This window comes from Ammospiza caudacuta, chromosome Z (genome assembly GCF_027887145.1).
Source record: "Ammospiza caudacuta isolate bAmmCau1 chromosome Z, bAmmCau1.pri, whole genome shotgun sequence".
In the NCBI taxonomy this organism is placed as follows: Eukaryota; Metazoa; Chordata; class Aves; order Passeriformes; family Passerellidae; genus Ammospiza; species Ammospiza caudacuta.
The window spans coordinates 70,136,940-70,149,685 of record NC_080632.1 but is presented as its reverse complement, the minus strand read 5'-3'; the positions used below and the strand labels follow the sequence as shown (position 1 = coordinate 70,149,685).

Here is a 12,746-nt window from a genome sequence, read left to right as displayed (position 1 = left end):
GTGAAAATTCAATTAAGCAGGTTTTATTTTTCCTATGCAAACCTACAGCATTTTATCTTCAGCACCTTTCTACCGAGTCTCAGTTTATTAACTGTGAGTAGCACAGGCATCTCTCCTTCAAATAGCTCTCCTCCAACAGTGCTTACAGGGAACATGCACTTCTGCATTCTTTTTTCAGCTTCTCTTCTTGCTGGTGTTTCTAAGTTCAGTCAGTTCAGGCCAAAGAGGCAGATTTATTTTGGAACTCCAGGCTCCAGATCCCTACACTCTACACAAACTGTTGAGGATCTGAACAAGTGAGCAATGGTATACCTAGGTCTTTCTATTTCCCATGCTCAGGTTTGGCTCATGCATTTTCAATGTCCTTTTCTCTTTTTTGACAAATATTTTCTGTGCAATGCTGGTTCTACTACAAGTGCTTCAGCTCACTTCTGTGGCTTCAACTTTGTTCCTTTGCTTGGCTTAAGCAAAGTTTCCAGGCTGAAGCAATGAGTTTCATTAGATCTGTAGGACCCAAAGTTGCAAAATAGGAAATCATCAGTTTTCAGTAACGTGTTTTATCACAACATTTCAACTCCTAATGCTAATGAACTCATGCTGGAAGTTTTTGTGAATTTTTTTTAATCCGCTCAATTGGCTTTAAGGGCAAAGGTTTGCTTTAAAATACTTGTCAAAGAAGTTTACTCATAGTTTCAGTGAGTTTCCAGGGCAACATTGAATGCTTTCTTTTCTGCTTGTATCCTGCATTCCATGTTGTGAAGTAGTTTCTAAGGCTGCAATTTCAGGACAACTTTAAGGTAGCTTAGTGTTGTGTGTGAGATTTATGTCCTTCATTTCTCCTTCTAAACCCCAGGATACTAGTTTTAGCTTTTATCCCTTGCTAAAATCAGTCTGCCATGTTCTTGCTAATCAAATTCAATCAGAAAATGATCCAGCTTAAAATTTACTTGAGAAAAAAGAGACCTGTTTACTCTTCTTTTATGAGTCACGCAGTGTTCAATGTAATGCAAATGTTCATGGCAAGTTCAAGCAGTGAGTCAATTTGAGACACTGAAACAGCTCTGAAACATGCTGACCACTGAGTTCAGCAGATAGGTTCCTGTAGTAGAACTAGAAAGAAATGGACAGTTAGGAAAGAAAGCAAACACCTACACACAGCAGGAGGGGAGATACTGCCTTCATGCAGAGGTTGTGGCCTAAAGCCTGAAGGGGTACCCTGCTGGGTTCATAATCAACAGCAGTGTTCCTTCTCTTCTCCAGGCTAGAAGAGTCCACCAGTTACTGAATAGGTTTGGGGCAGACAAAAGCAATTGGGTAAACAGGGTCTCCTAGTGAAATTTATTTAAACATATTAAATCACTTTCAGAATGAAGATTCTGTATATTTTCACAAAAGTCATTGTTATTTTCATCTGCAGATCCACTGTTTATCAAGATCATTTGGCTTTGGGTTGAATACTGAAACATTTTGCAATAATCAACTTCCACATTAAAAACAAATGAGAAAGGCAGCATTGAAAATAAAAGATTAATTTTCTTAAATGTGCTTTTTCCAACACCTTCATTGTTTTCAATATTTTGCTGTTGCAGATCACTGTTCACTGTTTCATGCAAATTATTTTTTATTATCTCTTTCACAGATCGAATTGCACAGAATATCATTAAGTCTCATTTGGAGACATGTCAATATACAATGGAGGAATTACATCAGCTAGCGTGGCAGACCCACACATATGAAGAAATAAAGGTTTACCAGAGCAAGGTACAACCCTGTAATATGCGTTATCTTCTGCTTGAAATTGTTAACAGAGTAATTTATCTGGCAAGAATACACTGATGAGTTTTGTACAGGTCAAAATACACTTTTCACTATCTTTGGGGAACTAGTTACTGAGAGCAAAGTAGTGACACTTCATAAAAAGAAGCAGAAGCTTTCCAGCATATTGGGCTCTTTGTAATGTTTTCTGTGCTTGTTGTTACAGATCTAAACCTCATGCACAAATTCGGTTAACTTCAATGTCATTATTATTGGATCCTCTATTGTAAAGATTTTAAGAAAATTAGCCAACATAAACCTCGATTCCTTGTAATTTTGAAAACACATTTGTTTTTTAAATGAATAACAAATACCTGTCACTTACAACAGTAGATAATAACAAGCTGAAAATACTCCTTAAATTGAAGCTTTTTAACACTGGGTGGAAAAATTATCTCATTACACTACATTTTTTTCTGTTCCTGCAATTCTCAGGTCAAGTTCAGTCTATTTTCCCCTGTCACGTCCCCAGATGTAGTAGAGTCAGCAGAAACCTCTGTGCCTCTTGCACTGGCTTCATTAGTGATGTGTCTTCAGTCAGACTTCAGTTGGCACATTAGCTGGTCATGTAAGACACAGGAGAGACTCCAGCTTGTTCTTTGAAATCTGAGAGGCTATGCAATATTAGCAGTAATAAAAACACACCACAGTTTGCAGAGCTGTGGCATGAAACTAGGAACATCTATTTATATGTACATACATGTGTATGCAAGGAAAATGATTATCAGGAACTCCAAATTTTTATGTAATCTGTGTTCAGATACTTCAATTATATATTTTAAGTATCAAACTAGGAAAAATAGTCTGTTGAACAAATTAATAACATTGCACCACTTCTTGCCTAAGAGTGCTGTGGAATGTGTGCATTTTTTGTGCCACTATTTGTCTGTCCTGCACAAAAGCCAACATTAGAACCACACCTTAACACTGTGCACTGCATTCTGCTCCTTTGAAGAGGCAATGCCAGAGTTCAGATGAGTGGGGCAATGGCTTGTGAAAACAGCCTTCTTTCTAGTGAGAAGTGCTGGGTACCTAGAGAAGAGGGGCTGCTAGCTGTGCCTGGGTATGGGGTGGAGCGTGGGGAGTGCTGCTGTCTGCAAGGCCGCCTGAATTTATTGATGCACTGATGTACCTGCTTGCTCACCGCTTTGCTTTTCCGTGTGTGTTCTCCTGGAAGACGAGAGAAGCTCTGTGGCAGCAGTGTGCCATTCAGATCACCCATGCTATCCAGTATGTGGTGGAGTTTGCAAAGCGCATAACAGGCTTCATGGAGCTCTGCCAGAATGACCAAATTCTCCTTCTTAAGTCAGGTGGGTAAACACCAGAGGCTTGAGACTAGTTTAGCACCCAGCACCCTAGAAACATGCTCTCCTTTATTTTCCTGCAAATCATTTTGATTTTGAAGGAGCCCTAATTTCTGTCTGTTGCATTAAGTACATTAACCTTGCTGTATTTTTCCACCTTAATAATGTTACTGGCTTATGATTCCCTTCCCTCTACAGTCAGTTGTGGTTATTAAGTACACACACACACACACAGACACACAACCATTGCAAAAACTGCAGTCTTCAACATGACATGTGGTGGAAGGAGCCTGAAAATTGAGCTGGTTTAATCAGTCATCTGCCCCCCTGTAAAATCCCCACTTGTCATTAACGAAACGAAGGCAAGATCCCTGGGGCCTGCCTCTGTGGTCATCTTTAATCTTCTTAATGAGACTACAGAAATACACTACAGCCAGTGCACAGGAGGGAAAATTCCTGCTGGTGCCAGTTGGTTTCAGAATAAATGAGAGCAGATTACAGCAGTGTGCTCCAGCCATGCTCTCTCTGCATGCCAGGTTTGCATGTGTGTGCATAAGGGCAAGGGGAAAAGGACTTTCCTTTCATATCAAGGGACTCAGTAATTTCTGTCCTCCAAAAGAATCCTGACAAGATTTATCGTGACTGTGCAGTAACACTGCCAAGCCCAGAAGGACAAAATGGCATGACTAAGTGAGCCACAAGAACCATGACTGGTAATTAACTACATTTACCCTGTCATATCAGTTTCTTGCTCTGTCCATGTGTAAAAGCTAGGATGCTGTGTGAGGCAGCTTGTTAAAACTTAAGTCCTTCTCTTTGAAGAGAGATCTCTTCACTAAGGCTGAAAGCCTGTGTGATTCAGCACTCCATACACAGAAATCACTGACTATTCTGAGTTGTAAGGGATCACTGAGGCCAGATTTTCTGTGAATAGCCCGAACAGAGATCAAACCCACAACCCCGGTGTTACTAATGCCAGACTCCAACCAACTGAGCTAACCTCAGTGGCAAAACCAGACTCACAGACTATTCTGAGGGGGAAGGGACCCAACAAGGAACATGGAGCCCAGCTCTCAAGTGGCCCACAGGGCAATCAAACCCACAAGCTTGGCATTGCGAGCGCCGTGACTGTGTCTTGGTGAGGGACTGGGCTCTGATGATGGGCACAGCTGCAAAGGGAAGCAGTACAGAGACACAGGGAGCACACAGGCAGCCTCCTAGAAAAAGGGAGTTATAGCATAAAAACTATTTTTTTAAAATCTTGTAGTAATTTTGAAATTCTGCAGATACCACTGTGCCCCCAGGAAATTTCATTTGACTGGCAAAGCTAACTACACAGGAAAAGTTTTATCTCCCTCTGCTGTTGGAAAACATTGCTAAGCTATAGCATATAAAAATATATGAGGTTTTATTTTCTCTTCTACTGTTAGTACTGACCAGGAGTTAGAAAATGAGGACTTTTCTCTCAAAAGCATGTCTCCAGAAGAATCCTCAGATACAGAGTTCATCTTACAGGAAATCTGAATTTAGTTAAGGGATGTTAAAATTCTTCCTCCCACTTTTCCAAATGCATATTTTTGCAGTTGGAAATTAGGAGTGAAAAAAGAAGTGTTTCTAATTTTCAGGATAAAGTATTTCAAACTGAAATTATTTGCCCAAGATCTAAATTCAGATTCAGTCCAGGCTGCTAATTTTCTGCAAAAGGTGAAAAAGTCAACCTATAGAAAAGGTGGTTAGACCAGACCAGAAATGACCCCTTTCTATACTCAGAGCAAACAGAAATACTTTTTGTCACCTTCATAGATGTATAATCTAGATGTCTTCAAAGATTGTCTGTGTCTTCTGGTGTTTTTAATGACTGATGACTTTGTAAATATCTTCTTGAGATTTCCTGTGCTCTGATAGGCAATAATACCTGGTACCTTTGCTCTTTTTTCTGTCTGCTAGGCTGCTTGGAAGTGGTTTTGGTGAGAATGTGCCGTGCCTTCAACCCACTTAACAATACTGTTCTGTTTGAAGGAAAGTATGGAGGGATGCAAATGTTTAAAGCTTTGGGTATGTTGCTCTTCTTTTTTCCAACAAATTGCAATGAGCCACATAGCAAGAAAATTTGTCTTTATGAGAATTGTGATCCACAGTGGAAGTCTCCAGCAAATGTTGAATCCTCAAGTCTCCAAATGCCTAGGTTGGAACAGAAAAAGAAAAAAAAGGATGACTCCATTAGCTGCTAGAAATGATAGGTGTTTTTTCTCTAATAAAAGAGCACAGCAAGGGGTTTTGGTGGGTTTTTTTTTTGCCTTCTGAAGTTTTGATGAGTCATGAGTTTATGGCAGGAGCCACCTCTTTATCTTCTCTGTTCAGTTATGTTTGATGTATCGAATCCCTTCCAATAATTGTGTCCCACAGAAGGCAATTTTAGCCCCAGCAATGAGGAGACTAAAATAATGAACTGGTACAACTTGCTGAAAATACTGTTTTGCCTAAAACTTGTAAGTAAGCTCATTTAGATTCATGTACTGAAAGAATTACTTGGTTTCTCAACATGATATTTAGTGCTACCTGAAATGTTAATAGTGAAATGTTTGTGTTTTGTGCATCCATCAGACTGATACTATCAGAAGTTGATACAGGACCAAATTCAAAGAGAAATACTGCCTTAAAATATCTATATTTATCATATATATATTTTTTTTAGTGTGTATCATAAACATACTACTTTACAAGTTTAAAACATTTATGAATGTTTATTGGTTGATTTATTTTTATCTTTATGATGCTTTTGCAAATTTTCATAAACATTTGTACTGTTAATTAGTGAAATTATCTATGAATGTTATTTAGGGCTGGTCTTTCCTCCTCTTTAGGTTTAATAACTGTTTAGACATACCAATTCTTTCCTCAGAGCAAGGAAAAAGAGTACTCACTTCTAAGATGTCTGTGCAATTTTTGTACTTGATCCTAATTCTTGGTATTTTTTTTTGCTTCAATGTACATTTTAGTGCCATTTTCAGGTTCGGTGGAATTTCAGTAGTTAATAAAAAGCACTTGCTTTAGCAGTACAGAAATTAAGGAACAACTTTTTCTGAAAACAAAACAATCCCTGCAGGTTAAAGAACTGATTTCTAGCATTGGTTTTGTTCTCTTTGGTCTGCAGGTTCTGATGATCTGGTAAATGAAGCATTTGACTTTGCAAAGAATTTATGTTCCTTACAGCTGACTGAGGAGGAGATTGCCTTGTTTTCATCTGCTGTTCTGATATCACCAGGTAATTTTTCATTCCAAACACTGATTTTTTTTTTTTGCTCTTTATCCACCTCTATTTCTACATACTTAAATAGCTGTTTAAGCTGCATCAAATAATGTTAAGTAACATATAAAGCAGTGGAAGAATGCCTGAATTACCCAAATATACCATCAGGAATTACATACACTTGAGGTAGATCCTAAGTGTAACAAACATGGAGCAGGATTGTGCAGACAAGAAATGCAGGCTGGCCTTCCTCCAGGCCATGTGAAAAGAAGCATGTTACTCATGAGGTGCATATTTCTCTTAGCTTTTTCAGGGAGCAAAAAATCACCACCCTGAGTAGGTTATATAGTCCATAACTATGATGGGCTTTTTTCTTGGGAATGAGAATGCAAAAATTGGTGATCACTCCTGTCTGAACTTAGTCTCAGGTGAGAGGTAGTGATTAGAAGTGCAACATGCTTTTTTTCATGTATTCATGTATCATAACTCTACATAGGCAAGCATGGATTTAAGGGAGTGACGGCTGGCTGAACACAGAGGAAGTCTGTTTTGTGATTTAAGTTGGCTCAGAAGGTGGATCTAGTATACAAGCTCACAGTCTAGTGTGGGATTTTTAAATATGCCTCAGGCAATATAGATACACATTTTCATCTAAGGCTAACCTCTTAAAATGCCTTACAAAAAAAACCACACCATGATATTTCAAACATTTTTTGCTGAAGACTTCTTCTACGTCACCTTGCGCTTTTGCACATCTGTGTTTGGGGTTATGTTAGTCAGAATTAGACTATCACAGATGGTGTCAACACATTCATTCTCATCGTTAACAACACCTACTGAAAGGACTATACTCCTTTTCCTTTCACTTGGAGCAGTTCTTGACACTGTCTGCTCAGAAGTGAAGTAGTTGAACCAGTGACTCTTCATGGGGTTACACCAAAATATTGCACCTACAACCCTCCAAACATTGATGATTGCCACCTCAAAGGTGTCCCAGCTGTGTGCAGGCATGAGAGCTGCCTCTGCACCACCCCCCAGATGTCCTGACTTTGGATCAGCAATGTCCCAATGGGTCTCTGCCCAACCTTCCTCTCTGTCTGAAAAGATCAAAGATGGGTGGGTGGCAGAGGGTGCTAGCTGCTGGGATCAAAATTCTGATTAATTTCTGCAGTTCTGCATACATCCCTTTAGTTTGCAAGCCAGAGAATACATGCAACGTCTCCCATTGTTTTAGCCAAAAAAAAAAAAAAAAAATTAAAAGGACCAAAAGTGTTCGGTGCATGCAGACTGTAGTGTGTGAGCATGTGTAACTAGTCCTAAGACACAACAAGAAGGAAATTATGGGCTGCAGGAACAAGTGCATGGGTGAAAGCAATCTTCCTTCCATAAAAAACCTGTGAACCTCGATTGCCTAAAAAACTCCCCTTTCAGCTAGGCTGCTACATTTGAGGTGGGAAGACAGTGAAAATAGTCCAGAATTAACGGATACTGAAACATGCCATTTATTTTCTTACAAAAACAATAATAGTAAACAATAGAGAAAGAAATATTTCCTTCCACACTTGAAGGTCCGGTTCCTTCACAATAAAGAGTTTCATCATGGGAACAAATTAAAAAATTTAAAAATAAAGCACTGCTTCACAGAAGTCCCTGCACCAGTCCTTTCATCGACTAATACAAACGTACAAAGATTCCATATAGGAAGTACTCTTATTCAGGTTTCTTTTCTGCAGAAGTCGCCACCTGAAAGGTGATTCTTGCAGCCTTCATCTCAGTGTTTAGGCCCCTTACAGAAACCAGAGCAGTCCACTGGGAGTAAGGGCACCTGAGAAGGGCGTCCATGAGTAACATCCATCAGTAGTCTTGCAAAGGTTGCAAAGGCCGGTGTCTCATCCACCTAATTCAGAGCAGAAATCCAGATTTTCCATTTCATGATGAGCATGACCACACTGCTTGAAGGTGATTCTCTAGATTGACTTGTGATTTCAAAAGCTGAAATGTTGTACAAATCCAGTAAAGGCTGCAGAGGCATCTCCACCTTCAAACATACAAAAGAGGCACGTGGTAAGACAGGAACATGGCTGCTCCCTTGTGCCAGTCCGTCTCCTGAGACTTTGACTTGGCGTTTTCCTTCTTCCCACCTTCCTTTTGGCAAAAGCAGATCTTGTCTGTTTCTGAGCTGTCTCTCATCTTCTTTCCTACACTGTTCTCTAGCCTAGTGGACAGCATACTTTTTGAAGATGGAGAAGTTCAAAACCCAAGAGGAAAAGTACACTATTGAATCACTGCTTCTTGTGTCCTTTAAAGGTGGTCACTGATCTATTGACTTTTTCTTGCACTTCTGTGAATATAGCTAGACTTACCTCTGAAATTCCAGCCAAATTTACAGATGGTGTTCAGGTGGTAGAAACCACATTTTGGGAGACAAAGTTAGCATCTGTTAAAAATTTTTACCTGGCTCTTGTAATGAGTTTAAGAACTCTTGTGTAAAATACAGCATGCTTCATGACAGGTGAGTGATGAACCTGTCCTTTAACCACCTCAGTCTATTTTTAACCTTATTCTTGTGAAGAAAGGTAGACCTTTAGGGACTGGTCTGTATGTTTCTAGCTCCAGTCTGCCACAATAGGCATTAATTTAACACTATTTAAAGACCAGGTTTTGCAGTAGCATAAAGTTTAGCACCTAACCTCTGAAGTCTAAACTTAGCTTATTGTGTAGAAAGTGCATGTGTTCTCAGCTAATTCTATTTCCATGGCCACTGATGGCACAGGATCCCTTGGCTTACCTTCCGGGAACACAGTTCTCTAACATTTACAAAATACTGTTTTCTTTTCCTGATCATCTCTTAAGTAGCCGAGGTTTGGTTTTTTCCCCTTTTCGAAGTACTTGGCAACCAACTCTTTTCATGCACCTCTCCCCAGAGACAGTCAGACAAATGGCAGAGTTGTGCTATTCCTGTGATAAAATGTCACTCGGTTCCAGCCTGTGTGGCATGTGTGTTCATTGAAGTGGTTAAATTAATTCATTTTTGTGACTTATTTTAATGATGGGGAATGGATGAAAGAAAAGTGAAAGGGGTTTTTCCTGAATTGTTCAATTTGTACATGAAGATTCATGCCTGTGGTAAAAGAAGTTTTCCTATTTCCCCTATGAAAGCTAAAATCTATACCCATGAATTGGTCTGGATTGAGGGAGAAAAAAATAGTTTGCAGTGTGGGAAAACAGAAGGTTCAGTGGTACACCAAGCACACTGCATTAATGGGTTTGGGTTGTCTTGGGGTCTGCTACTTTCCTCTCTTTGTGCTTTCTCCAGAACCTATGACTTGTGAAAATACAGACTGTAAGGACAACCTCCTGCAAGTGGGATTTGAGTCCAGTAGCAGCCATATAGGTTTTAAAACAACTGTGTAGCTGTTATTCTTCCAGATTATCTTGCATTTTGTGTTGTTTAAGAGAACATTTTTAAAAAATGAGAAACTTGCATTTTGCAATTCTTTTGAATTATTGAAAAAATTGTCATGAAGAAAGCCTTTTATTTTTATTTAGAATATATTTTTCTCAAAATATTAGCCTAGTAAATAATGAGATATAATAATGTTAATAATAATAATAATCTTACTTTCAAAGAATTGTTTTGATCAGCAAGTTTATTATTTATGTATTAAAACACTGAAATAATGTGACATGTTTATCACCTAGCCAGTATGAAATTAGAACACTGATTGTACCAACAGAGAATAATAAAATGTTGAGCCATGTTTCATTTCTATTCCCATCTTGATGCCTAGCATCCTGTCTTAAACAAATAGATGCAGAGCCAACACTGTGTTCCTGTATGTTTTTTATGTGTTAATTAAGTGCTCAGGTGATCCTTTAATGGGTTAAGACACTTTGCCTCTGAAACCATGATGCAGTCCTTCCCTGTGAGATTTATGATTCCTGTGGGTACTTGCCAGCACAGTACCCTGTATGCACCATGAGCATGCCCCACAAGTGTGCATTCTTTAACTTTTATTTTCCTTTTTCTCAGATCGAGCCTGGTTAATAGAGCCAAGGAAGGTCCAGAAGCTTCAGGAAAAGATTTACTTTGCACTTCAACATGTTATTCAGAAGAACCACCTCGATGAGGAGACATTGACAAAGGTAAGTTCTTTAAACAGAACACCAAGCAGTCCTCAAGCATGACTCTTTCTGCAGCCAGTTCTGTGTGTATTGCCACATTAATGTAAGCTAAAAGAAATGCACTGTGATCTTGCCATGTGTAGAGGCTTGTCTGACTCTTGCCCCTGTTGCCTCTTACTCCATTTTTTGTTCAATACACCAATAATTTTAATTCATACCCTATAAAGAATGTGACTGCCTTAAAAATGTGCTCATTGAGGCTATTCCTTGTCAGATGCATTTTTGGCCCTTGGCTAAAACTTTGGGGGCAGCTGTTTCTAGGCTCTCACAGTAAGAACAATGTCTAGTCCTGTGTGCGGGTTTTGATGGAGCTTAAAGTATCGCTTTCAGTTACTCAGCAAGAAGCTAACATAGTTCATTTTGGAAAGTGTAATTCATACAAAATATGCTTCCACCTTCTTCCTTTTCTTTTTTTTTTTTTTTTTTTTTTTTGCTTCAATGTCTTACAGTTAATAGCCAAGATACCAACAATTACTGCACTTTGCAACTTGCACGGAGAGAAACTGCAGGTATTTAAGCAATCTCATCCAGACATAGTGAACACACTGTTTCCTCCATTATACAAGGAGCTTTTCAATCCAGACTCAACCACTGGCTGCAAGTGAAGGGGATAATAGAATTTTCACGTAGTCATGGAATGCATCACTAGTAAGACAAAGAGAAATGTTTTCATGAAGAAATTATTAAAAATGTCACTACTGCAACACTAGGAATGTCCTGCACTTAATAGAATTATTTTTCACCGCTACAGTTTGAAGAATGTAAATATGCAACTCTGAGTGGGGATGTCTTTTTTCTCTTTTGTTTACTTTTCGTGTTGGTTTTTTTTTTTCATTTTTGAACTGACAATGAATATACAAATGTAGGACACTGGGTGTTACCTTTTTTTTTAATTTACTTTTATTGGGGGATGTTTTGGGAGACAACTGTTCCTAGAATTTTATTGTAGATATACATGATAATAGAGCAGTACTTTGCAGTATTACTCTTGCTGTTTATTGTTGAAATATAATTTAAGAAAATTCCACTTATTAGACTGCCTAGTTCTATGTTTTTAGATAGTTTAATGCATGTGGAAATCTGTAGCTGTCTTGGAAGTTATGTGCATATATGGAAGACACACACACTCACATATATATACATATATATGTGTATGTATGTACATACGTGTGTATGCATTATATGCATACATACTGTAACTTAAAATCACATGCCTACATTTAAAGGATGCTCAATGTATTTCCCATTCTCCAAGTAATGTATTAGATTTACTTTGGGCAATCAAGATTTGCTTTGCCAGAGTTAAATTGTCAGCTGCCAATCTGTAATGACAGGATTACTTCTGAGATGTGCGTAATGTAGTGCATGCGTGCTGTGTGTAAATCAAACATCAGGAATGTATCAATGGTGCAAAAGCCTTGTCTGGATGGGTTTACTGAAAGGAGGAATAGGATTGGGGTTTTTTTCATTTTCTCACTGTTACAAGAATATAACATATATAAAAGTGAACGTAGTAGGACCTGATCTCAGTAAAGTATCTGAAACATGGAGTAAAAATTTAGACAATCCCATATGTACAGTTTTGTGATTTCACACAGGATTTTGTTTTATATATACTGGTTTGAAATGTAGTTTCAAGTCTTGGTTTGTTTTTTTTGCTGAACTCATTAGAAAGATAGGTAGTAAGCTCAGTGAAAACCATGGAAAGCCTAAAATGTATCTCTGAAGGAAAGGAGGGAAGAAGGAAGAAAGTCAAAAGTGAGTGAAGTCCATCGTTACTACAAACAACAGTGTAATTGTCACTGTTTCTGACAGTCATCATCTAGATGGGACTGATGGTTTCCATTACACTCATACATCTGTGTATGTTTTAAACACGTGCATATATGTATGTATATATCTGTATGTATATAACTGTATATATATATGCATATATAGGATTTATTTTAAATGCATTTCAGGAGTGGAGCAAAGGGCTGGAGCTTTCTTATTGTCTGTCTCTGAACTGACTGTACATGCATTTGCTTGCAAAACCAAAGGCAAACACAGAGGGGAGTGGAAGGCAGCCATGGAATTAATCTTGTGGATTAATTAAGTTTAATCAGGAGTCATTATTAATGTATCTGCATTCTGCCAGTAGGACAAAACACAGATGGTTTAGCTTTGAAAGAGGGATTCGGTTTCTGCTACAT

General features: G+C 38.5%; 1 protein-coding gene across 1 annotated transcript in view; it reads left to right on the top strand.

The window, feature by feature from the left end:
• Positions 1–11,159, top strand: part of RORB (RAR related orphan receptor B) — a 40,831-nt gene extending 29,672 nt beyond the window's left edge. Inside the window, exons 5-10 of the mRNA XM_058823761.1 lie at positions 1,640–1,761; positions 2,993–3,125; positions 5,067–5,174; positions 6,274–6,384; positions 10,403–10,515; positions 11,004–11,159. Of these exons, the coding sequence (XP_058679744.1) occupies positions 1,640–1,761; positions 2,993–3,125; positions 5,067–5,174; positions 6,274–6,384; positions 10,403–10,515; positions 11,004–11,159 (743 nt within the window). The remainder of the gene's footprint in view (positions 1–1,639; positions 1,762–2,992; positions 3,126–5,066; positions 5,175–6,273; positions 6,385–10,402; positions 10,516–11,003) is intronic.
• The last annotated feature ends 1,587 nt before the right edge of the window (positions 11,160–12,746 follow it).